This window comes from Petromyzon marinus, chromosome 13, assembly GCF_048934315.1.
Source record: "Petromyzon marinus isolate PM22_M1 ecotype Great Lakes invasive population chromosome 13, UKy_Petmar_22M1.pri1.0, whole genome shotgun sequence".
Classification (NCBI taxonomy): Eukaryota; Metazoa; Chordata; class Hyperoartia; order Petromyzontiformes; family Petromyzontidae; genus Petromyzon; species Petromyzon marinus.
Genome location: NC_133679.1, coordinates 12183302 through 12208779, shown reverse-complemented (window position 1 = coordinate 12208779; position 25478 = coordinate 12183302). Strand labels below are relative to the sequence as shown.

Here is a 25478-nt window from a genome sequence, read left to right as displayed (position 1 = left end):
ACTGACTGTCATTCTTTGTGCCCACTGCTGAGATCAACTGATGGGGCACCGCTGCCCACCAACCATGTTTGGGTGCAAGCGTGGAGCAGTGGTACAGTGGTTAACGAAACCTGCTGACTTCAGTTAGATTCCTGGCCATGAATAACATCAGTTGCAAGTGGTTAAAAAACTGTTATCTAGGTCTCTCTTACTAGATACATGTGTGTAAAACATCACTACTTGGGGGAGACAAAAGTATAAAGGCTGGGCGTGGTGCTCGCCACACCACCCCCTCGTGTTTCTACGCCATGTCGGCCTTAATAGGTGCTCGCGTACATGACTCACCCCAACAATGTGTAAGGCTATAGACGGGGGATATTTCCTGATGTGTGTGGGGGCGGGTATGTGGTACACCCTTGCTGTCGTGAGGAAATGCGGTAGTAATGCTTCCCTGGGCCCTGGCCCCTCGGCGGCCTGACCAAATAAGGCAAAACTGAAAGCCAGAGCATGACTCCCCAGCGGCCCTGATCTGCGGAACATCAGCCATTCTTGCCAACATAAACAGAAATGTATTAGAAAAAAATTGTGCAGCCCATAGCGGAAAGCTTAATGTACGATAATATTTTTTTGTGTACCGGTTTTTTAACTTTCTTAGAATTGAGATAATACAGCCTTATAACGTTTAAAAGTATTTTTTTGGTCATCGGTCGGTTGTTTTTTTTACAAAACAAGATGGACTTCACATTGACCTGCCATAATTTTATGTTGGTGATTATTGGCTGAGCCAGAGCAAAGTACATGCTGCTGCATATAGAGGCACTCGGAAACTGGACTGAGAGCTACTTCTTGGCTGCCGCTTCTCAATACGGGACCTGATTATCTCATCCGTCGGTCAACAAACAATGTCAAACGCATTCCATCGAGATGGGCAAATCGGACCGGATGACGGCAGGACACTGGTGTCGAGAACCCAAGAGCGACACTGACCTCAAAAATGTTGCTTGCGAAAGCCTATGAAATGACGCGCTAGCCATGACAGTTATGGTGCAATGCAATGAATTGTTTCAATAATTGATTATTATTTTAAATATTGAGGCGCGTGTCGGGGCCTCGAGTCCCTGGGTCACTTGAACCCATTCTATTCAATATATTCTAATAAAACATTCCTTACATGATTCGACGCATGTATTGTGAACTTAAAATGAAATTAACCATTGACTCAACGAGCCGCAAATGACAGCTGGAATCTCTGGGTGAGGCCCCTTTAACGTAATCCTTCGTAATCTGCAGTTTGGCTGTAATCGATGTTCAGGCCACTGCATCCAGGAAAACACCTGCATAATTACCCACACCTGGCACGCGCCGTGCAACAATTGTACACATAGTAATAATCTATAGGGATGTTAAATCCATTGAATGACTAATCTGGTTGTGCATCATACTACGGTGGGATGCTTCCAAGGTTTATGTTTGGGCAGGTTCGGCGTTTTCTTTGAACTGCAAATCCCTGCACAAGCAATGTTCCGGACATGCAGTGCATATTGGCACATGGTTCGTGAGAAAATTGTTACCATACTGGGTTTCTTTTTAACTAAACCTTTTATTTATTTAAGGCCCACTGAGATATATTTGTCTTTTTCAGAAGCGACCTGGCCACAAAATGATAGTTCAACGAAATGGCTTATCGCGCGGCAATGTTTCGCAGACAATGACAAGTCCAAATGCATGTTTCTAAATGTGGAGAGAAAGCCCGGGGGACCTGGAGAAAAATCCACGCGACTGCAGAGAGAACATGCAAACTGCAGATATACAGGCGTCAGGGTTGGGAACGAACCCACGACCTTATGTATACCAGGCGAGGCAGTTCACATCTCGCCACAGGTCTATCTCTAAGCAGTTGCCAATTTACGTACGTATCGGGCTCGGTAAAATAGTAACTCCCGTGTACAAAAAAACCTCGCAAAACAAAATAATTGCTGATCTAATGCTTTCATGTGTTGCTCATGCAGACTTCTTTTAATCTTAAAACACGTTTGCATTGACAACACCAAAGAACACATCCGAGGCTACAATATGTGAATGCACAATACATTGTGATATTCAGGTGACTTTATATTATTGCATAATCCAAATACCTGACTGCTGCAGTTACGCAGATTGCATGTGCGGATGCATACGATTGTGTCAGTGCACATCAACACCGGTTGAACTCGAAACAGCTGTGAATTCAATGTAACGCGCGCATGCCTTCCATTCAACTAAAGGAACCTTCATGGGGGTGACCATCACGTGGCACGCTGCAGTCTGTTGATTCAGAGCGTTCTGGTTGAGCCGTTTCGCAGGCAAGACGGTGAACTGTACGTTGCATCTCGATGATTGTGGGGAAAAGGCAAAAGAGGCAACTGTGTTGTGTCTAAAGGATTGTGCGGGTGAAAGCATCGCAACTCAAAATAGTTTTACATTTTGATGACGCTAACAACGGGTAAGGGCTATGAGCAATGTTGGTGATTTTGGAACAAAAGTTAGGATCATATCAAATATATATATTTTTAAATTCATTGCCCTTAGGCAGGTGATTGTTATAACATGTGTGGTGTTTAACACCGTTAACGTACTGTTAATATTAAACGTTGCGGAAATGGTTTGCTGGCGACAGAAATAGAACTGTGGAATTTGGACAAACCAATCGGGCACTATGTAGAGGACACTTGCCAAATCTGTAACAGGTCGCCCACCTCCCATATAATTTTATTAACTGTCATGATTCTGAGTAATTCAGGAATTCGTTTTTTTTTTATCTCATTTGTACTCTTGTGTAGTCTCAATGTTAAAAATTGCGTATAAATTGCATACATCGTCAATGTTTTTTTTTACAAACACTTCAATACAATATGTTAAGCATAACGGTTGTAATTGATGGATCATTGCATGCCTATCCTTCAATATTAGATATATGATGAGCAATCAATGAACATCATGTCAAAATTTTTAAATGCAATGATTTATGCATGATAATTAATGATCCACTATTTTACTATCTTTTGACCTCATGCCACGACAATACTGACAGGTCGGTACAACCCGACAGCCAACTCATGGCCCACTTCCAACTCTCGGGCTATAGCCCGTCCGCTTCTGGGAGAGTAATTCCCAGTTCCAGACAATTTTCTTTTTATCCTAGACGTCCTCCTGTATGGTGCTGCCATACAGGAGGACGTCAGCGTGTATGCAAATTATATAAAAAAAGTTCTATGCTAATAAAAACACAGAATAAAGAGAAACAATGCAAGTGAACTGATATGAGATTTTTTTTTACCATATGCTCCACATTACTAGACACCGTTTGCCCTTTAATTTAAGACAAAAGTTGTAAGTGCATCTTATAATCTGGGGCCACTTCCTGGAGTCGTTCAGTAAAGCACTCGTTCATGTTGAAGCTTCTCTGCCTCTGGTATGATTGAGGAGTGAGTGCAGGGTTGCTCTGGAGGGTCAAGACACAACAGTAGGTGAGTGTGTGACCATATTTGTTTTACTTTAATGACACCTGGCACAAGTTTGGAGCGGGGAGGGGTCTGTCTTACTTTCCGGAGTGTTTTATAATCTTAAAAATGCGGTGATTTCAACACGAATGGGGACCTCCAATCATGACATTTCATTGAATTGCTTGAGGGAGATTTGTTTCATGATTGTTATCCAGCCAGCTGACCCTAGCTACAGTCCACCACCGCTGGCCAACCGAGGCCAGCCAGCAAGTAGCCACAGTTGCCAATAACACTGCTTTGAGGTGCGATGCGTGTTGCCCCGTGGCCCCCCAGGGCTGCCGAACACGTGCACTGCCGTGTGTGGTGTGTGTGGAGCCACGCGGGGATGAGGGGACGGCGACAGTGGGCGCGCGTTCACATGTTGTTCAGCTCCAGCAGGGTCTGGTCCAGCACCTGGTTGATTCCCAGGTTCTCCTCCTTGGCTCTGGCCAGTTGCTCTGTTGACAGGGCATGAAGGTTAGGAGATAGGTACACCACTCTCCGGTGCATTTTCGAGTTTAGTACCACATTGTTTTGGCAGTATGTCCAACATTTTTACTCCACTTGCTCAGAGTCTCTTTAAGTAAATGAATTGTGCAGCTCATTTACACAATCGAGGGACAAAGTTAGGCACTCAATTCTTTTCGCCGAAAAAGCTCCCAGCATAGGAATAAGTTTTACCATTTTTACTGGCACAAAAACTGACACCTTTATTCAAGGCATCATGTTTGCAATAACCACAACACAAGCAGTCAAAATGCAAATAAAAAAGACAACTCTGATAATAATATGCACTGTCCTTGAATTTAATTGGTCCACACCCGAGACGGCTTTTCTTAGAGCATAGTCTCCATTGGTGTTGGACCAGAAGACGCCAAAAGGCGTACAACTCAAAAACAGCGCACTATCAGAGTATTGAGGGCTCGGGGTGAGCATTTACATTATGAGACCTCCTTTGCCAATAACAAGATATAGGAATAGGTTTTACCCTTTTAACTGGCACAAAAACTGACACCTTTATTCAAGGCATCATGTTTGCAATAACCACAACACAAGCAGTCAAAATGCAAATTCAAGGCATCATGCAAACATGATGCCTTGAATAAAGGTGTCAGTTTTTGTGCCAGTTAAAAGGGTAAAACCTATTTCTATATCTTGTTACTGGCAAAGGAGGTCTCATAATGTAAAAGCTCCCAGCATGCGGAGAGGAATGTTGGATATTGTTGCCAAAACGACACGTGGAGCAACTGAAAACACATCAGAGATCTATATAGCACAACAGCAAAAAAAACAATAACCCTGCAGTAGATAGGCACACCGTTCAGTGCTTCTGCTGGCACATGTGTACTTCACAGAGCCCAAGGACAACAGAAACGTGCAGGAAATGGCACGCAAATTAAACCGCCGTACGTTTAGTTGGAATGTTGCAACGTTTCTCAGCCCCTTGTCTACGACAGGACTTGAAAACGCTGCGGTTTGCTCATTTGACTCTCTGACCTCGAGTGTCAACGTGACTGGTCCACCACCCTCTTAGGAGTGGTGCAGGGACCATACATGTTTATGAAATGTGTGGATCGGTTCACTGGCAACCATTTTTCTTTGAGTCTCCCTGCCAACGACATAGGGGAGTGAGCAGTCGCGCCTGACTGCGTTCCTGTCTGCCCACCGACCTCCGCTCAACTGTTTGAGTTATCTGGCTGGAATGCTTCACAGACTCAGCCGTGGCCGCAGTCCATTTCCAGAAAAATGTTTCACGTCAGAAGGTGCGTGCCATTGTTTCCGCCTCATCCAAATAAAGTCTAGATCACTCGATAGAGTGTCGAGTCAAATGCACAATAACAAATGGATATTCGCATTGGCGCTTATTTAATATGAAGCAAGCGTAAAGAAAAAAAAATAGTCTAGCGTTCGACTACGGGTCAAATGAACATGCCTGGCGGTTTTTTTCTCACTGGTAGGAGCACAGCTTCGTGCAATATTTTAAGTATGGGCGCTGTCAGAACTTGCAACCTAATCCACTCCACCGAGGGGCTTGCCAGATATTTTTTTTTGCTTTTCGGAAACGGGTTTCCGTTTTGAATGTTCACACAAAGCCGGACGCTCGTGTGTCATAATTTGCAGTTTCCCCGGAAAACAACACACCCAAGCCTCTTCCCAGCGTTTAAGCTTCTGGTGGGATATTATTATTATTTTGAATGTACTGTACCTATAAAGTACTCTATACCAATAAGCACCACTTTGTGGGAAGCCAACAGTAAATTACCTAAAGAAAAACCGGGGAATTTCCACCTCTGATTTCCACGGTTGGCTACGTATGGTGCAAAAGAAGTTTAACATACAAACATACACTGATCACTCTCCACCAAAGGATACGAGTACTGCCCCATGCTGCTCTGAGCAGGGTGAAACTTTAACCCAACACTGTACTATTTGGTATCTACTGACGAAAGATGTTGGGACACCACAAGCAGCTCCTTTCGTTACCCTCAACCACCTTAAAAAAAAGTCTAACCACTCAAATTATAGTGTATGGTCGTAGCAGACTTTAGGCGTATTGTTCACCGTCTAATTAAATAACCACATTCCGGGCACTGGCCGTTCTTTATAGCACATAGAGGAGCCAGAGAGGTAGATTAAGTCGACCTCAAGCTTCAGCAGCGGGAAGAACCTTGGGTGTGTTTTCTCAGGGAAACTGCAAAGAGTCACTCTACCTTTCAGGCCTCTCTATGTGATGTTGAGAAGGGCCGTTGCCCAAAACGTCTCCTGTTATACATTTTTTTCCTTTTAGGGCATTGGTGTTCAGTTGTTTTGTTATATGCTGCTTGTGCACCACTACCAATGCAGTATCACCAAATAGTTTGTTGAAAGCTACCTCCAGGTGGTGCAGTGGTAGGCATGCCGACAAATTAGGTCCCAGTGTCATTCATCAGCTGCACAAATGATCAGCTTCACCACCCATTGTTTGCGCGTGGACTGTGGACACCTTTGAGTCGTGATGATTCCACCGACCAAAAAAAAGTCATTGCCCATCTAAAAGTTCCCCACACTCACCCTCCAGGTCATCAATGCTGTTCTCCAATTTCACAACTGTCCGCTCCGCATACTCCGCCCGTTGCTCCACCTGCGCCGAGCACAGCATGGTGCACGAGACGGGTTAGACTCCGGTTACTGGTTCGCAACTCCAAAAATCGGCGATGACAAACAAGGCGATGACAAACAAACACAACGGTGACCGACCAAACTGAACCAAACTCGGATCAAGTGGCACAGGCGAGGCATCTCACGCGACGCACTTTGGAATCTTTCAGACACGACTTCTTAAACAGTGTGGTTTTTGGTCGTGTTGTAACTTTGGATTGTGTCAAAAGCATTTGGAAGCCTCATTGTTACACCAACAGGTTTTGCTCTTCTGTGTCTCAAGCAGTTGTTTTGTCATGCGCACCTCCTCGAAACGCACTTTGATTCAACCAGACAATTATCAGAAAACAACAGTCATTCTGTTTACAAATTAAATACTGGCCTCCTTCAGCTTCTCGCTTAGGACCTTTATCTCCTCCTCAAACTTGTCTTCTTTTTGGGAATACTGTGAAGGGAAAGACACACGCGCACACACAGATGAGCACCGCATACATCACTTACAGAAGCCCTAAATACTATTCCTGTTTGTGCTGGTGAATGTATAAGTGTACGGGTGGAACAGCGGAGCTCCTGAGTAACTAAGTAATACATATAGCACAGCTGCGAATATGAACGCTCATGACAAGTCAGGGGCTTGGCATTCTTTTCTCAAATGAGCGAGATATTTTCACTCATGTTTGGTCTGAAATATCCCCGTGGTAGTCTGAGAGAGACGCAGGCTGAACAAGGCGAGGAGAATCCGTGCTTGTACGTCTTTGCCCCCTTGGATGGATTCTGTGCCTACTAAAGCCCACGCGGATAGCTGGTGAAATTTCAGATCGACGATGACTACGATCTCTCACTGCTGTGGTCAGATCTCACTTGTTTAACAAAAAGGTTGGTGTGCCCCAAACTGTAGTCGGCTTAACAACTGTAACAATCCGCGCGTATGGGATTCATGCAAAGGCTTTTATTTGTCTTTCTTTTTATGACTGATAAAGTGCTGCCTGGTGGCCCTTGAGCCTGGTTAATATTGGGACATTTTGTACATAGTAAAGTTGAATTTGTAAATCACTGGCTGAGAACCAAAAACGGAGGTGAACACTACCCCACGCTCTAGGGTGGATGGAAGCAATTTTAATTTTTTTTTAAAAACTTATCTGGACGCGCTTTGCGACTCCAAAACGTTTACCGGATAAACCCCGCGTTGAACGCGCGACGTGCAGCCGATGCAATCTTGCCGTCTTATTTACGTTAACCTTTTATCTGCACCACTCAGCTATGCCTGGAACGCTGTGTGTAACGGGTTGTGCGTTTTATTATTCTTTCCTCATTGCTTAACGGCTGGGGGGGGCGGGGGGTCGGCAACATTTAGGTCAGTTACTCGTAGATTTACTTGTATTATGAGGAAGGTGACAGCTGACCAATCCTCTGTGCCCCACCCCACCCCCAAATAGTTATGACGTGTCAGGTAATTTGCCGTGCACCCTCAATACTCTTTTAAAGGCCAGGCCTTTCATGCTCAACGTGACCCAACCCAACTTCAAAAGTGTCCCCAAGTGCCGTCATCTGTCGTCGGCTTATAACGAAACTCCCAAGATTGTACTCCGTGATGCAAAGGTGCATTTGTATTTGAGATGACTCACATAATGAATGGAGATAGAGTTGCACATTTAAACGTATGTATGCGCTTGAAATGCCTTGCACGGAATTCAAAACCGTAGCTGAGTGCTATCCAGCTATCCTGCAGGCAAAATAAAAAAAATCCTGGCAGAAGCAATGAGAAATTAACTCCAATCATTCCATCACGTTACAGGACATGCCGATGGAAACATGTTTATGTTACCAATTATATATTTTAATGACCAAATGCAGAGTGAATTTTTTTTCTGGAATCATGTTGACGAATTTCTTTCCTAATGAAAGTCTCACTGGGACCTCACTACTTCTCTTCTGTGGAGTGTTTTTGTTTGTGTTGTTAAATGAGTTACATTTTTTTATGCTTGTGTATAAATCTGACCTTTGGTGAATGCCCTTTTTTTTGTCAGCAGCCTTTTAAAAGTTAGAATTTTAAACACTTTACATTCAAACAAACCCTCCCAAGTGATGTTGTTCATTAGCGCTAGCAAAGAGAGAGCTCTTGTAATAAGCTGCAAATTGTTCAAGTTTTAGTAAATTGTTGAGCTTTGCTTATCCTGGAGGAAACATTTATTTAAGAATAGATTTTTTTTTTAGTCTTCCTGTTGCAAAACGTGCGGCTGTTGGGTTCAATTTGGTGTTTATGCCTCACAGTGAGCCCACCCACGCTATCCAGAGGTTGGGTTTGCCTCGCTGTCATAAACTATACACTGGACAGTTGACAATACAGCATGTGTGCATGTGCGTCCGTATGTAGCGTCTAAATGCCACCACATCTCAAGATGCCATGTGCAACAGCGCTTCCCAAAGTCCTGTCGACCTTCGATCGCACGTTACACCGCTTGTAGCGATCGTCGCTATCGATCGGCGTTCGACAACTCGCACCCCTGTGGAGAGTGGCAGCAAAATTTGAAAACCCAGGCCGTCGCTAGGCGAAGAGATTTGCCGCACCCGGCACATCGTCGCAGAACTCATTGGCCGGTCACTGTCCACAACTTGTCACTGGCTGCAAGCCAATTCTGCAGTCGACTCAAGATGGATATATTCGGTAAAAGCTTACAAGGCCTAAATGGAGTGCCTTTGCGATAGCCTCTTGCTATAAGAACGGGCTTAAAGAGACCAATGTATAATTGTCACTTTGAGCACCGGAGTTTGGCAAACGCTGCTGCATGAAACCCCGTGGGCGAAGCAAGAGTTTCAAATATAGATGAGAGCAATAAAACAAACAACCCCCAAAATCGGCAGCATGTGGGAACCAGGCAGGCCCGTCAAAAGGATCCACGGTCACGCTTCTAACCTCCTCGTTCTGTGCCATGAGGGATTTCAGGTCGTTGGTCATGTTTTTCAGGTCCTCCTCAAGCGCCGAGCATTTGCTGTTGTGGTGGAGATGATGGGCGGGAGGAGGGGGGGGGGGATTCGGTATGGGGAAGGGGAGAGGAGAGAAGAGGAGAGGAAAGGATGATGGGGGGAGGGGAGGGAAGGGGAGGGAAGGGTTAAGAGCGAGGTGGGTTGAGGAAACAGGAATGGGAGAGGGCGGGAAGGGGGCCAAGGGAGATGCCGTGAAATAAACAGCCCGCAAGCAAGAGAGCGAGATGGGGGGAATGGGGTCGTGGGAAGGCAACTCCATGTCTGTGCACAGCCTATAAAAGCACACGGGCAAAAGCTCCCAAGAATGCAGGAAATTGTACACGTGATTAATGATGTGATTTGGGACTGAATATCCAGGTTTTCTAAAAATGCCTGTTAGTTCCACTTTGGTGTTCGTGTAGCGTAGGCACAGCGCGGGTAGCAGCAGGCAGGCACATGCAGCAGCGGTCGTCATGACTGTCCTTGCAGCTTGGTTGCGCACTTAACGAGGAAGGGAGGTGCGAGGACGGAGGGGTGGTCGAAAAGTTTTGAAAACGAGACATTGCTAAACCTAAACCAAAAGACGGCATGGCACCTGTTGCGGGCACATCGACGCCAACGTAACAACAACCGTGCACTTTTTTTGGGATGATTTTAGCAAGCTCGGAGTTGCCGCACTCCTTGTGTGCAGTTCTCAAAACCTTTTTTATAACGAATGCCCATTGGTGCATATACGTCCACTCACCCTCGAACGCCCGCAATATATCAGCAGCCCTTGAGAGTGAGTTCCAATTTTGATGACCGACGGACATTTTTAGCGGACCATCTAGATCATCGACGTTGAGTTCTGCGCACGTTTTACAAAGTTCGCCATTTGCCTTCAAGAGCTGCTGCCCGAGATTGATCGTCGTCAGTTTTTGGGGTAAATGTTTTCGGTGGGGACGCGGTGACCAGGTTCCAGGCGAAGGTGCACGCCGACGCGAGGTTTCTCTACCTTCTCATCGGTCACCAAGAGCGACTTGACACTCTCAAGGGCAACTTGATGCTCCTCCTCCAGGCGTCGTGAGCGGCTGTTAGTGTGGGGTCCAGGGTCGCGCGTGGGGGTGGTACATGCAGGCATTTTTCCAAACCGCGATTTTCATAACAGACGCACGCACTCACGCACGCACACACACGCGCTCTCACACGTACATGCCACCGCGGTGGAAGAGGTAGAGGTGGTGGGAGCCGGTGAGATTATGCGTTTGGGCTGAGGTGCGGTAAATATAGGCGGTTAAGTATATGGTGGCACAGCAGGGTCCGCAGTGACGTTACAAACAAGGGCGGAGGTTGGTGTTTAGACGTGCACGGTGTGCGCGCTGCGGTGAGTTAGTCACACATGACAAACAATTGCTCAAATTCTCACAAAAATACATACAGTTAAACTCACCACATTCATAATGATCAACCCTGCCTTGCAACAGAAACACATATACAGACTGAAGAAGGGCCGTTGCTTCAAATGTTAGCCTACTTTATATTTTTCTGTTGTAAGGCAGTGTAGATCGTGAACTTGGTGAGATTATTCTTGTTGATTTGTGCTCGGATACCAGTACCAATGCAGCTCCTTTTTTATATTTGCTCAATTTGTCACTACACTCTCACAGCTAATAAATAACCAAAGCAGCCAGCAATGCCTCCCCCAGACTGGGTTGGCGTCGTGTTGATGATGAAGTCATTTCCCATTTTTATAAATCTGAGTTATTTGATTAATAAACAAGGAATGTTACTGGTGAGAGGTTCGACTTTTGGACGTTAGAAAATACTCTCGGGCAAATTAATGTCCTAAGCACCACTGTAAGAGACTTCCAAAACAGAGGATTGTTTCTTAATTTTCAAATCCCCCTTTCCAAAGAACCAAGAATATTTAAAAATACATCTTTGATATATTTGATATTTTTCAAATTGATATATTTGATATATTTTAAATCTTTGATTTAAAAAAAATCATCAATTTCGAACGCATAATGCCATCAGCATCAGGAGTTTGTCCATTCGGAATGATTCCAAAATGTTGCATCGCCCCATGTTAAGAAAATGGCCCAAGGAAGGGTAAACCACAGAACTACTTCTGAAACGTCTTAATGGGTTATTTTTCCACATTTAGGGGCAGAGCTACAACCTGCATCGGTTAGCGAAAACGAAATTGATAGCCAAGTTTTTTGTGGCTGTTGTGGTGTGTAAACTTGAGGAGACAAAGGCGGCCGGGCGTGGTGATGGCCACACCAACCCTCACATCCCTTGCTAGCAATCATAGGTGCTCGCTCAAAGCACTTACCCCATCAGCCTACATAGAGGGATCTATGTATTTGTCTCCCGAGTCTCTGTGTGACTTGGCTGAGACAAATAACTCGTGACACACGATAACCAAGTTTTAATCGGTGGTGGCCAAAACCCAAATTTGAATTCAGGATCTCAGCGGTGCCTGCACAGTCCTTGCACCCTTGAGCCATCTGATCACTTTTCAGAACAGGAGCCTGAATGGGGGCCCTGGGCTGGTGGGAGGCTGTGATAGGGTTAGGAACCCTCACAAAGCAACGGTTCTCTGGGTGGGGGGGGGGGGGTCAGAGCCTCGGGGTTTTGCGGTGGCTCAGGGCTTACGTTTCGGCGTGGTCGGCACGCTCTTCCGCCCGCTCCAGGTCGCTCTCCAGCACGATCAACTTACGGGCGACCTGCATCACCAGGACAAATGCTCTCAATGCATACGCGTGCAGCGCACATCTTTGTTTCTATGTATTTACACCATATGACTCTGCATACACATGTATGGATATATGATATGTATATACGCCAGTGTCTTTGAGGAACGTCAAAGCCAGAAGGTGCAATGTTTGGGTCAAGAATGATGTGTTTATCCTGGACATCTGCGTTGTTCCACTCTATTCGCCAGCGTTCTTCCGGATCTGGGTGAGATTCAAACCCAGAAGGGGGATCGGGACTTTGAGTTGGCTGCGAGGTGACATTGTTAATGCCTTGGTTGACGATGGGTAGGTGGTTGTCTTTGGCAAGAAAACGTGTCAAATTATTTGCAGTTAGCATGTCATATTTCGTGGCAGAATATTCACCAAAGCAGGAATCCAGGGGAATGGTGTCAGTGTTCCGGTAATGATGCACATTGCGTTATTTAATTGTGCATCAAGAAGTTTTTTTGTTTTTGTAGGAGCTCCCGGACCAGGATGGAGCACAATACCCCGGTCACCGAGTAGATCGGTGACTTTCGCCTCGTTACTTTCACTCGCTGAAGGGTGTACGCAGAGCCTGAATTTCTCGCTCAGTATTTTCCGGGCCGCTGGTCGCCCGGAGTAGACACGCGACGAGCAGCGGCCACAGCCATAGCGAGAGGTGTAATGGATGCGGTGGGCCGGGTGCGGAAACTACGTTCGTGATCGCTGACCGAGGCAGACCCGGCTGGAACGGAGCACTGGGCGCGAGCAACAGCAAGCGACGTGGAACAGTGAGCGGCGTCGTCATTGTCGTCTCACCTCCTCATACTTGCGGTCGGCCTCCTCGGCGATGTGCTTCGCCTCCTTCAGCTGCACCTCTTGCACCTCCAGCTTCTCCTCGTCCTTCAGTGACTTCGTCTCGATCACCTTCATGCCCCTGCATGTAAGTGTTCCGTGTGTGGTCAGGGTTATTCGGCAGTCACAGTCTTCGTCCAGTCAGAAACAGATAATTTTTTTAGTCTATGGATTTTGTGTTTCCGTCTAAAGCAGTCTGACGTGTAGGCCACCCGCAGTTGTTAAATGTCGGGTGCGAGGGGCACGCGATTTCCCTCTGTCAATGTCAGGTGAGCCAATCAGTAAACTCGGTACGTATTTATATATACATATACTGTAAAGTCAATTACGATTTTTGTCTTTCTCTCGTCACTGCAGTCTTTAATATTGCTACTTAATTATATTATCTTCTTTGGTTCTTTCGGTAAAGTCTCATTCTACGTGCCTTTACCGAAAGAACCAAAGAAGATGAATCCTTGCAGTCACGAAAGCTTTAAATCGAAATTTAATTATATTTGTCTGTGTCTTCATTCAAACAATTTTAGTTTTTTTAACTAAATTTGTCACGAACATTTTATCATAGAAAAAGCAGCACGTAAGATACAATGTCGACTTTGAACAAAATGGCCATACATTTTTTCGTCTCAATGTTGAACGTAACACAATTTTTTATTACTATTAACATTTGTTTAAAACGATATAAACATAAAACACGCATTTTTTTGTTGTTGCAAACATTGATCAAAGTAATTTACACATGAAAAAAACACCCTCAGATAATGTGGAATTTCCCCGGTGGCTCACGGCCAGCGACTGAGGCAAGAGTTGCCCACCGACTTGATGAAGGAAGGCTCACAAGGGATCTTGGCGTTCCAAAGTAATTCGTGTCCGCAACCTTAACTCTTGTTGTGAAATCAAACAGCAGAGAGATTGGATCCTACACGGAAGATTGGTGGCAACATGCACGATTGTTGAGTCACACGATGCCTTATAAGCCTTGAGCCTTTTGAATTATGGCCCCTCTCTCACAAACAATTGAAACATCCCCTTTTTGACCAGGGCCAGATTAAGTATGTTGGGGGTCTAGGGCTGTTATAGTTTTTAGCGGGGGGGGGGGGGGGGGGAGCTCTGTTTATTAAATTCCTTCCCTTGACTGCTTGCCCGATGCCCAGTACTCCATTGTTATTCACCGTTTCTCTACGAATTGGAAAGCTAGTCAAAGTTAACGTGAACAAAACTATTTTCATTTCGGCACATAATTAGTAGTAATGCACACGGCAATGATGTGGTTTCAATTGGCAGGTTACGTATATAATTTACCGTAAAGTTAAGCCAAAGCGATACCCAACCAACTCCAATGAGACAGTGGTGGAATTTCTACATTTCTACGATGGGGGCAGGGGGACCAGCGGGCAGGGGGACCAGCACTGTTGACTTGCCCACCACATAATTGGTACACATTCTACCCCCATCCAGAACTTGAACTCGCAGCATTGCGAATGCGAGCCAACTTGCTGCACCGGTCAATAGGATTGCGTGGTCACTGTTACTGTGATCGGCTCATTGTTTTCTGCGTGGCGGTGCCACTCCAGCGAGGCTGCAGCCCCCTGAAGCCCTCCTCCCTGCGTGAGTCCGGCCCCTGGCCCGGCCCGTGACCCCGGCCCGTGACCCCGCACGCTCACCGGTTGCTCTCGTCGGACGCCTTCTCGGCCTCTTCGAGTTTCTGCAGCGCCACGGTGAGGCGCTCCTGGGTGCGATCCAGCTCCTCCTCCTTGAGCTGGCTCTGCCGGTTGAGCCCCGCCAGCTCCGCCTCGGCCTTCGAGTCAGACGCGAAGCGCCACCACCACCACAACAACAACAACGGCCGCCCGTCTTCTACGTTGAGTCTCCCTCCCAACGCTGTAGTCAGTCAGCAGCAGCCCTTTGTTGTCAATCAGCTTGGCTGGATGAGGGTCCCACCCCACATGCCCCTTGGGTCACGGCAGTTACAGTTATGTGAACATGTTTCACCACACGTAGACTTTCGCGACCAATGTTATTCATAATAAAGATTTTTAGGTTAGGTTGCATAAGTATAAATGTGTCGAAACCTTGGCGTTTTGTTTACGTGACGAATCCCTTTACTAATTGGCTGTGTCGGGTGGTGGAGGGTTTCGACACATTTATACTTACGCGATCTAACCCAAAAACGTTTATTATGAATGTTTCACCACGCCGGTCAACGCGGTTAGCACAGGCAGGGAGCATGCTACACGTGGTGGTGGTGGTGCAACGATGTGTTTTGCATCACTGCCCTGCGATGGATGCCCTGTAACCCACGTAGCGCTGCGAGCCCGTTGAAGAGCCGATGTTGTGTGCGCACACTGATCACCCATCCTGGCACTATCCAGGCCGATGTCCTGCTTAGCTTCAGAGGTCTGACGAGTTTGGGCATATTCCAGGTGATCGGGCCACAGGTAGCTCGGCACGTACAGCACTGTACGCTAATGACACAACTAACCGTTCACCGGTCCGCCCTTTGCAACACAAGTCGATGGATTGTTGCAAAATTTGGTAACGATTCATTCGAGCCTCTCGTTTTAACAAATGTTCACATTTGGTAAATATTAGCTGACGAGTCGACACACTTCCCAAAACAACGATTCCAACCCAGGCATTGCCACGGACGGCGAACGGCACTCCTCCAGGATATTCAGGTTCGGCTAAGCTGAATTAAGTGACACAACCAGACGTATTATTTGATGGGGACGGTTTTTGTGTGTGTGTGTAACCATCGGTGACGTGACAGAGGGCCGTCAAATGTGGTCGACTTGGGAAGCGAGTTTAATCGCGGTTCTCTGACATGGCCATCGTGAACCTCCCTAGAACCAGTCAGCGGCCTCTCCACGTGACCGCGTGTTGTTCCTACCGTCGCGATAACCCTAACCAACACACACGTCCGATATTCATTATAAGTCATTGTTGCATCTTCAAACACCTGTATGAGACGGTGTTTAAATTAAAGCCGAACAACATCAGGTTTCCATGAGACTGTTCGATAAGAGAACCTCCTAAAATGAATGATGCTGATCGATCAATGTCCTAAAAAAAAAAGCATGTAATTTTAGAGGCTTCCAAATGCTGTGCGTGTGGATCAAGGCTCCTTCGCGTGTTTAGTTTGGTCCAAGTTTGGTTGTTTTTATTCGTCTTCTAAATTTTTCTGACCCTAAGTAAGGCTCTGCCAAAGCATTGACAAAAGTGAAAATGCCGTTCGTTACACACCTGCACACACGTACGCGCACGCGCGCGCAAAAGCGGCACGTGGACCGCGCAGGTTAGTGTTGTTCCAAAGTCATGTGTCCACAACCCTGAGATCTTGCAAAATCAAACGCTGGAACTATTTGATCTCATAAGGTATATCGGTGAGAGCACGCATGGCTGATGAGTGACCCGACGCCTTATAAGCCTTGTGTGCCTTTTGCCTCGAGGTATCTATCTTATACACAATCACCGTGAACAATAACACAACTGCCACAGGCAAGGAACAGGAGGTGAGTCAGATGATGAGTGTTAAACACATTCAGTCAACCACACAGTTACAAACACTCACTCACGCAAAGATCCCCCCTGAACAGACTTTTGGGGCAAGTGCTGTTAGCAAGCACCTATGAAGGCGAGCACAGCGCATGAGATGGCCAGCAGCACACCCGGCCGCCTTTGTCTTCCAAATGCTGATGTTTACACACAGCACCAGGTAGTGTACACATTTAAGGCTGAATCGACCTAAGGGAGGCTCAGGACTGGTTCAGAAAATCATCAATTGTGTTAACCGAGTGGGAATCGAACTCAGGTGACCGGGTTCGGAGCGCAGAGTGTGCTTGACCACGACTCTGCCGTTCCCCGCTGACACATCCATACACACACACGTATAAGTGTACATGCATGCATCTCCTGGAACATTTAAATCGCATTTCACTGTTACATCGCATCTCAAACTCTGATCGACACAAATCTCAATCTCAAAGAGGGCGTCTCTCTGGAGTCTCATCCACAGTGCACGCCATCTCACAACGCATCACAGGAGACACCGCCACGTTGAGTGTCACGTACAGAAGCTCACTTATCGGAGGCGGGCCGCTTATCCCGCATGAAGGTCTCGCGAGGAATTTTAGCCCCCCCCCCCTTCCAAAAAAAAGGAATGTAAAGCAACATTGAGCTTGAATGCGCAACTCTCGAACGCTTGCCTGCACTCCACGCATGCCCTTATAAAGGGCCCAGCAACGGACTCGGTTGTTTATTAATTCAGGGGCGCAGCCGGGATTACGGCACAAATATTTATGCGCGCGAGCGGCACTAAAAGTGAAAAGTGGACAAAAAGTAATACCCCCAAAAACAGGGGGTGGGGGGGGGGCGGTCGAAGCACAAGGTAGGCATCCAACGTGATGATCTGAGTTCGATTCCTGGCCACGGCTGCGAATGTGATATTTGAACCAAGCCGGCGTGCGATATTTGAACTGGTACTGGGGCCCCCATCACTCCTTCGCCAACCCGGTACCGACGAGCGTGGTGAAGTATGATGATAATACAACCCTTATAACTGGCATGGGGTGGGGAAGCCTTCATCCGACAGTGGTTTTGACAAAGAACTGTACATTTACATTATTACTACAGTATTATTATACACAAACTCTACTCACAATCTTTGTTGGAACGTGGGAACATCTCTAGGTATGTGGCATTGTCCCTCCAGATTCTTGTAATGCAACTGCTATTCTATTTAAATTAAGTGTAAGCAACATCGGATGGCAAGTACGGAAGTGATTATTCTGTAAACCCAACTACGCCTGCTCAGTGGAGCGAGCATCTTTCTCTCTCTGTAAGCAGACAATGTCAGGCTTTGGTCGGCATTCCTGCACATGCGGTGACTGGTGGGATGCTCTAGAGGCTCGTTGTCATTGTTCACAGACAGACAGGCAGACGGACAGATAGGAAGGCGAAAAGATAGACAGGAAGGCAGGTAGATAGGCATGCAATCAGGCAGACAGACAGACAAGACCCCATGCGTGTCCCTGCACCAGAGGGCAGAGATCTGTGGCTTGATTCTTTTCACTTTTGACGTTGAAGAACTAACCACATCAGCCCGCGGAAGCGGTTTCACTCCTGTTGATTCTATCGTAGAAAAGTTAAATCGACCGGGCCAAGCCACTTGCAGCAGCTTCCACGTCGAGCGACGTGGTCTGAATATGGCCATTTTGCAGCAGGGACATGAAAAGGGTTCTCCGGAGGCGGCTGATGCCACGGTCTGATAAACACCCTCGCTCCTGAATCCTAACCCCGCTTCATCCAAACCGGTTCCTGCACACCACCCACCCACCCTTTACCCTCCATCACCCCCTCCCCCTACCTCCCTCGCGTGCTCCCCTCTCATTCACCCCTCACCCCCCGAAGTCGGCACCCTCATCCGGTAATTACTGTCATTTGTAGTTTCTTCATACACACACAAAATCCAGCATGCATGCTTGAGCTACTGTATCGTCGGCGAACGTGTCTGGGTTCGAGAGTCTGAGCGATTGAAAAATATTCGCTTTCCAATCCCACGACCCCTTTGTGGGCCCTGCGTGTTTTTCTTACAGACTAAATATAAATCGCTTCACTTGTAGTTCATGCAAGAGCAGGAATTGCTGTCACCTGAGATGGCAAAGCTTTAGTGGTGATCATTAATATGGCCAATAACGGCGAATCAAATAACGATTAAGTTATTTATTCATCCAGGAAAGGCGCACTGAGTCATAATTCACTATTCAGGGGGGTCCTCCATTCGAATATTTGGCCAATTACTTGTCGATGAGTGTTTTACACCGTGTGGGAGGACGGTGGAGCACCTGAAGAAAAGCCACCACGCTTATTAGGGGATATCATGCAAAGCCAGGACAGATGGATTAAATCCATTACTGTGCTGCCATCTCCTTACAGCCCAAGCCCAAAACACTCGGCATTCCCAGGCAGCCTCCCATCCAAGTACTAACCAAGCTTACGCCTGAGGGCATTGGGCATGTTCAGGGTAATAGGGTCTATACCAGATGGGGGAATATAGTTCGTGCAAGCTTCTCAGGATAACCGGTCAAAGTGAGGAGCCCAGCACGGGTGCAATTACGAAATTATCAACATTTCCCAACTTCATGAATAAAAATCCATCTTCACACATCACCTCATACTTAAAACAATAAGCCACCGTGGACTTTACTGCTGCCCCCTAAAGCCGGAGGCAGGGCCCTCCCTCCTCCCACCCTCATCGCCCCCTCAGGCCGCACCTCAGTGGCCTTCCTGTCGGCCTCCTGGAGTTTCTCCTCCAGGGTCAACGCCTCCTCCTGAGCCTTGTCGCGCTCGTCCTCCGTGAGACGAAGTCGCTTCTCCAGCTGCAGCATCTCGTCCTCCATCTGCAGGGAGGGAGGACGGCGTGAGGGCGCGGGGTAAGAGGGCACGCGAAGTGGCGGGAGGTGACAAATATCTCTTTTCCACTATACAACCGAGCCGTGCCAAGCCAGGTCGGCGCGGCTCAGGAAGTCCCGGTTTTTTTTCACTGCAGAAGCCAAGGCATGCTTCATGATGTCACATGCAACGAATGTGTGATTAGTTCCACCCCTGGCCCTGCTTGGCCCCAAACCAGATTCAGATGCCTTGTGAGGCCAGAGTATCACGGTTTGGTTCTGGCTAGGCATGGCAAATAGCCAGTGGAAAACCACCTGTTCCAGTGGGAAAGGAGTAAGATAGGAAAAGAGACAGGGTAGGAGGATGTGGAGGTAATGGATGTAGCCTGTTGTATTGGTCATTTTGAACTTGGGAAGATGTCTTTCTTTGATTTCTCCTGCATCATCTAGTCTGGAAGTTAGAGAGGAAGTTGGTGCTACTTGAGGTGACAACATTTTAAATGGTACAAGGTTCTCCATATTGCTGACAAGTGTGAATTCACGTTCGATAAACTGACCTCATTTAACAACATATTTTATTATATATTTCGCGTCTATTGGTATGGTGGTAATTCCGTAAACCAACGCTTTAGATGATGCAAGAGTTGGTGGAACACATAGAATAGTGTAACTTACACACCTGTTCGGCTACAAGGTTGCTGAGATATAACAGAACAGTGATGTGTTTGTGAACCTGTCTGTGTGAATTTTGACTGCTATTCTCATAGTATGCATGGTAGATGTTTCCGGATACTCTGGTTCATTCGCACACGCTCAACACCATCCACAATAAGCAATTAACCGAGCATCCCAATGCACGACCCTCCTGAAAAGAGGCTTGGGACCCGTTGAGGCTTTATTGGGTAAATAAGAAATAAATTAAAAGAAGAAATCGGTACCAATAAAGACTTTTACCACCCCTCAACCACAACTGCAAACGTAAAGAAAAAGTGAAATTGTCTCAATTTATTCTTCAACTAAGCGAGTTGAAGAATGGATATTTTTTTTTAAAATCAATTTTCACGAAATTAACCTAAATATTTTACACACACACACAGGACTCAACCGGATGTTTTAAGCGCGTAATTGAGTGGAATTGAAGACACCGTCGTCATCACCTCTCTAAATGGGCACGCTGTAAGGGTGAATTTCGCAGTGGTTTGAAGGCACTGTGCTCGACAGAAGCCATTTGAAAAACGGATGCCGAATAATCGATTCAACAATTATATTATATTTTTAAGCAATCCATTTTATCGCATAATCGTTTCAGCATTTCCACACACTCATCAGCAGCGCACCGTCCCCTTAACCTCCCCTCATTTCTAGACGGTGTGTGGCAGTCGATGTCATGTCCACGAAGAGGCAGAAGCACTTATAAATCATTTAGATTGAAAACTAAAATCTTTACAACTACTTAGTTTGCTGTCCTTCCTCCACACCTCCGATTAGCACGGTTGGCTATGTATGGTGTGAAAGAAGTTTAATATACACGTTCTGCTCACAACAGTGGCAGTCGGGTCCATTGTGTGTCAAGTAATTTTTCGGCCCATCTCCCTCCTTCATTCACCACCATCACCGTCCTTCTTGTTAACAGTGGCGCCTACATTTTGATTTAAAGCTTTCGTGACTGCAGGGATTTATTTTCTTGGTTCTTTCGGTAAAGTCACGTAGAAGGGAAACAATAAAATAATAAAAAATATAAAACAATAAAATTCTCACGACGTCTCGACTGCTTGTGTTGCAGTCGAAATGTCGTGAGAATTTTATTGTTCTATATTTTTATTCTTTTATTGTTTCCCTTCTACGTGACTTTACCGAAAGAACCAAGAATAGTGGCGCCTACCTTTACAGTTGTGCGAAGTTCCTTGTTAAATATTGGTCGAGTGTGTGGAACATTGCTCGCGCCGCTCCGAGGCCCCTGTCGTCAGCATGATGGTGTGGCTGTGGTAACAGAGATGCCGCGTCCGTGAACCGCCAATTTGGAGGCAAGCTTTGGTGGGTTGCGACGTGGCCAGGGTCAGTGGACCTGTGTTTTTGCGTGGTATCTTTGAGTGCTATTTCCTCCCACACACAAACCAATCATTGGAAAAAAAAGGATTTTGTGAAACATGCCAAAGCAGCACCCTCCTGAAAACGAGTCTTGGGACTCAGTGAGGCTTTCCTGCATAAATAAATGACTATTATTATTATTACTGTACATTATGCACACAAAAAATGGGGGTATCGTTAATCTCTACAAAGAGTATCTGAGACTATGCAAAGGCTTCCCGTGACATTCACGGTACTAATTCTATGCAGCACAGAGGAAGTATAACTCAAGCACAGAATACTGAACACATGCACACACTGCATGCCTTGTCACACTCAATATAAACAAGTCAGAGTGTGTCCTCATACTGAAACAAACATTTGGGCATCGGTAAAAATTCCATTCACATAACGAGAACCAGTCAGCAGTCTATCCCTAGGATGGACAATATTGACGATGAACTTCGAAATGCCAATGGACATACGTTGCGCCTCTTGTAAGAACTTTCAACTGTCCGTTTGTGAATCCGTCCGTTAGTCACAGCAATAACTTGAGAAATTAGCATCGCAAAGAGTCAATTGAGGACTCTCTCTGGCCTCAATACACCAGGGAGTCATGGTATTGATGATTAACTACAATACGACTTATGGTCTTATGGCCTTTGGCCGAAGTCATACAAATCGTGACATAAAAATGGCATCGTGCGTATCCTATGGGGGTTAAGGATACTCGTGTGATCTCTTCCCGTTCATCTGCTCTTTGAGTTTAGAATCGGGTAATTGAAGAAACATTCGGGAAACTTGGTCGGGTTAATGATAAATGAAGTCTATTCGTGGAAAGAATAGGGGAAGACTTTAGCATGAAATGTCAAAAGGATGTTCTTGTTATACTAGTAAAAGACTGGATTAAAAAAAAAAACCAATAAATCACATACATGTGTGTTCCACCAAACATTGTGGGCTGATACAAAATATGTTTTGATTGTATCTTCTCGCAACTTCTTGACGGTTATTTTGTGTGTGAAATATACTCACAGCAACTTTAAAAGTCTAAAGTTGACACAGAGACAACCTCAGCACTTGCCTTCAACAACAATGAAGAACATTCCGAACCACATTTAATTGGATACATAAAAATCGACGTCAGGGTTGGATACGCCCGAGATGTCCAGCAGATGGCAGCGCGGTAATGGAACATTGAATCTATTTGCGCGGAGCTTTGGTTTTCTCCAGATACTCTGATTTCCTTCCACGTGAACTCAAACTCTCATATTAAATTGAGATTTGGCCAAACACCCGCACGCAGGATCCTCCAAATTCGTTTTCTCCTTAAGACACAGTGAGTTCTCCTGGGTTTTTAATGAGAATACACCCGTGTGAGGTAGCAAGCACCGTAGCAGCATCTATGATCAAATGCAGAGGAGCTGCAGTTCGTGTTTTCAGGAATATCCTAGCCCGACCGTGTTTGTCTCTTCCTGATGCTGAAGACCATTACGACAAACCGATAATCAATTAGCAGTCGGCAGCACGCGCAGACATCATCAGCGATTCATCATGCTCGTCGCCTGTTGGGCGAAGTGATGATGTTAGCGAGTGCCTATTAAGGCCAGATTTGAGGATCACACACAGATACGTGAATAGACGAGTTATCCTGCATACAACGACCGTTGGGGCAAGTGGGTTTTGGAACGGACCGGGGTCTTTTTCTCATGAGTGCTGCTGTTCACACGCCGCAATCGTTACTTAGAGGAGGAGGCCTGAATACCAGTGGCGCAAGCCGTGACCGAGGTGGCACACGCACGCATGAATACGCACACGTGCAACGATAAGACCGAGACAAAGAAATCAAGGACAAAGATCCCCGCGTAACCCACGTAACACTGTCGAGGTAAGTGCTGTTCGAGATCACCTATTAAGGCCAGCGCCACGCCCGGCCGCCTTTGCCTCCCCAGTGCCGATGTGTATACATCGCGCTCATTTAAGGCTGAGTCGACCTAGAGAAAACCCTGGACCGGTTGATATATAATCGTCGCCGATGTTGGCTGCGAGCACGAATCGAACTCGGGTGGCCGGGTTTGTAGTGCGCTAACCGCTACACTCCCGCTCACACGCGCACAGGTACACAGGTACACGAATACACGCGCGCACAGGTACACGAATACACGCGCGCACAGGTACACGAATACACGCGCGCACAGGTACACGAATACACGCGCGCACAGGTACACGCACAGGTACACGTATACACGCGCGCACAGGTACACGTATACACGCGCGCACAGGTACACGTATACACGCTCGCACAGGTACACGTATACACGCGCGCACAGGTACACGCACAGGTACCTGCTTGGCTTTCTCCTCGGCGACCTTCCTGTCCGCCTCCGCCTGCTCGGCGCGGTCGATGGCGTTCTCCTTCTCCATCTTCAGCATCTGCATCTTCTTCTTGATGGCCTCCATGTCTGCGAGTGCTTTGGCGGTGGCGTCGAACGAGGCGACGAGACGCGTCTTCGCTTTTGGGGCGAGGTGCGGCGTGAGAGCGAAGATGGGGCGAAGTGGACGACAGGAGGAGGGGATGTCAAGCGGCGGTGGTGGTGGTGGAGGAGGAGGATCGAGGGTCAAGGATGACGAGCGTGAAAGATAGTGATGAGTGGAGGAGGCTGGTGAAGAGCCGAGGAGGATGAGTTACAGAACTTAAGAAGGCGAGATGTGAAAACCAACGGCGGATGATAACCGGGCGGTGAGAGAAATTATTGACTAAAGGCGTGTGCCGAGGGTGCACGTGGACGGGAGGTGAGCACGACGTGAACGCAAAAGTGCAGGAAGAAGAAGAAGAGGAGGTGAAGGAGAAGGAGCTTGGTGCTTTTCACCGGCTACTCCAGAGCGAGTGTCTGGACGTGGGGGTGGGACCGCAGCCGGGATAAGTACCCGGGCTCAGGCTGGGGGGTTCGTGGGGGAGAGGAGAGGGGGGGGGGCACTCCCTGGGCAGACACAAGTTGCGTGGCGAACCTCTCTCCGTGTCTCCGAATTTTTTCTCTCCCTCTCTCTCTCCCATTTGTGTTCCGAGCGGCGCTTTAACGCCAAATCGGGGCATATTCGCGTGGCGAGTGCCCCGCGTTGCAGTCACTGCGCTCGACCCCCCCCCCCCCCCCAAAAAAAAAGCCTCATCGGCGTCATCTCCCGCAGTGGCTCCATCTCCTTGTTTGGAGTCGAACATTCTCAGCTCGGGAGGATCGCGACCGCTGGTCCCTGGGTCCGTGACTCTACGCGCTTGAAGCAAGCGCTGTCGATTATTGTCATCATCAGCCGTGATTAATCCACTGCTGGATGAAGGAGTAACCCCCCCCCCCCCCCACTACTTCCCAACGCCAAGCCGTCTCCATCTCTCAAAAATGTAACGATCCAACCAGGACCTGCACACGAGATGATGTAGTCGCTACATCTCCACGATCGTTGTGATTCCTAGGGTGCTTTCCCTCCGTTGCCCGCCACTCCGCCTATAGTCTCGACCATCGATCATCATCCCTTCCGGCCATGCCGTGCCCTGCCCAAGTCCCTTTGTCTTCACGATTTATACGATGGCCATGATGTTGTGAACTTCCCTTTGTGATCTGATGCATGCGTTCCTCTCTCCGCCATGGCAAGTGGACAATTACTGGACATGTGTGAAAAAGAGTTTCGCAGCTCATCGGATTCCTTCCGTGTAAATAAAGATTCTGATTCTGGTAAACAAAACAAAGTTGCTGTTTGCGAGCACCTATTAAGGATGGGCCGGCGCATGAGGGGGCAGTGTGGTCAAATTCACGTTCGCTCGTCTTTGTAACCCGATATGAGACGCATCCAAAACGTGTTCCCTGTGTCAATAA

At 47.1% G+C, this 25478-nt stretch overlaps 1 protein-coding gene across 2 annotated transcripts; it reads right to left on the bottom strand.

Annotated features, from left to right (window-relative positions):
- Nucleotides 1–1967: 1967 nt before the first annotated feature.
- Nucleotides 1968–24535, bottom strand: LOC116942030 (uncharacterized). Of its 2 annotated transcripts, none has more exons than XM_032953559.2 (9): nucleotides 23959–24535; nucleotides 19429–19554; nucleotides 14821–14954; nucleotides 13124–13241; nucleotides 12243–12313; nucleotides 10597–10672; nucleotides 7021–7083; nucleotides 6552–6621; nucleotides 1968–3958 (listed from the first exon to the last, which is right to left on the bottom strand). In XM_032953559.2, exons 1-9 carry the CDS (start codon nucleotides 24070–24072, stop codon nucleotides 3876–3878), a joined length of 855 nt encoding a protein of 284 aa, XP_032809450.1. In that variant the 5' UTR covers nucleotides 24073–24535; the 3' UTR covers nucleotides 1968–3875. The 2 variants fall into 2 exon arrangements, with proteins under 2 accessions (XP_032809450.1, XP_032809449.1); XM_032953558.2 differs by lacking the exon at nucleotides 10597–10672 and adding an exon at nucleotides 9553–9628 and having other exon boundaries at nucleotides 23959–24533.
- Between the last annotated feature and the right edge of the window lie 943 nt (nucleotides 24536–25478).

Bases quoted from the DNA above. Each gene is read 5' to 3' on its own strand.
- LOC116942030 (XM_032953559.2), bottom strand. From the start codon at position 24,072: ATGGAGGCCATCAAGAAGAAGATGCAGATGCTGAAGATGGAGAAGGAG. The intron at 13,242-14,820 runs GTGAGCGTGCGG...ACTTACATGCAG, and splicing joins GCGTCCGACGAGAGCAACCG to GGGCATGAAGGTGATCGAGA. The intron at 12,314-13,123 runs GTGAGACGACAA...CTGGTGATGCAG, and splicing joins CCGACCGCAAGTATGAGGAG to GTCGCCCGTAAGTTGATCGT.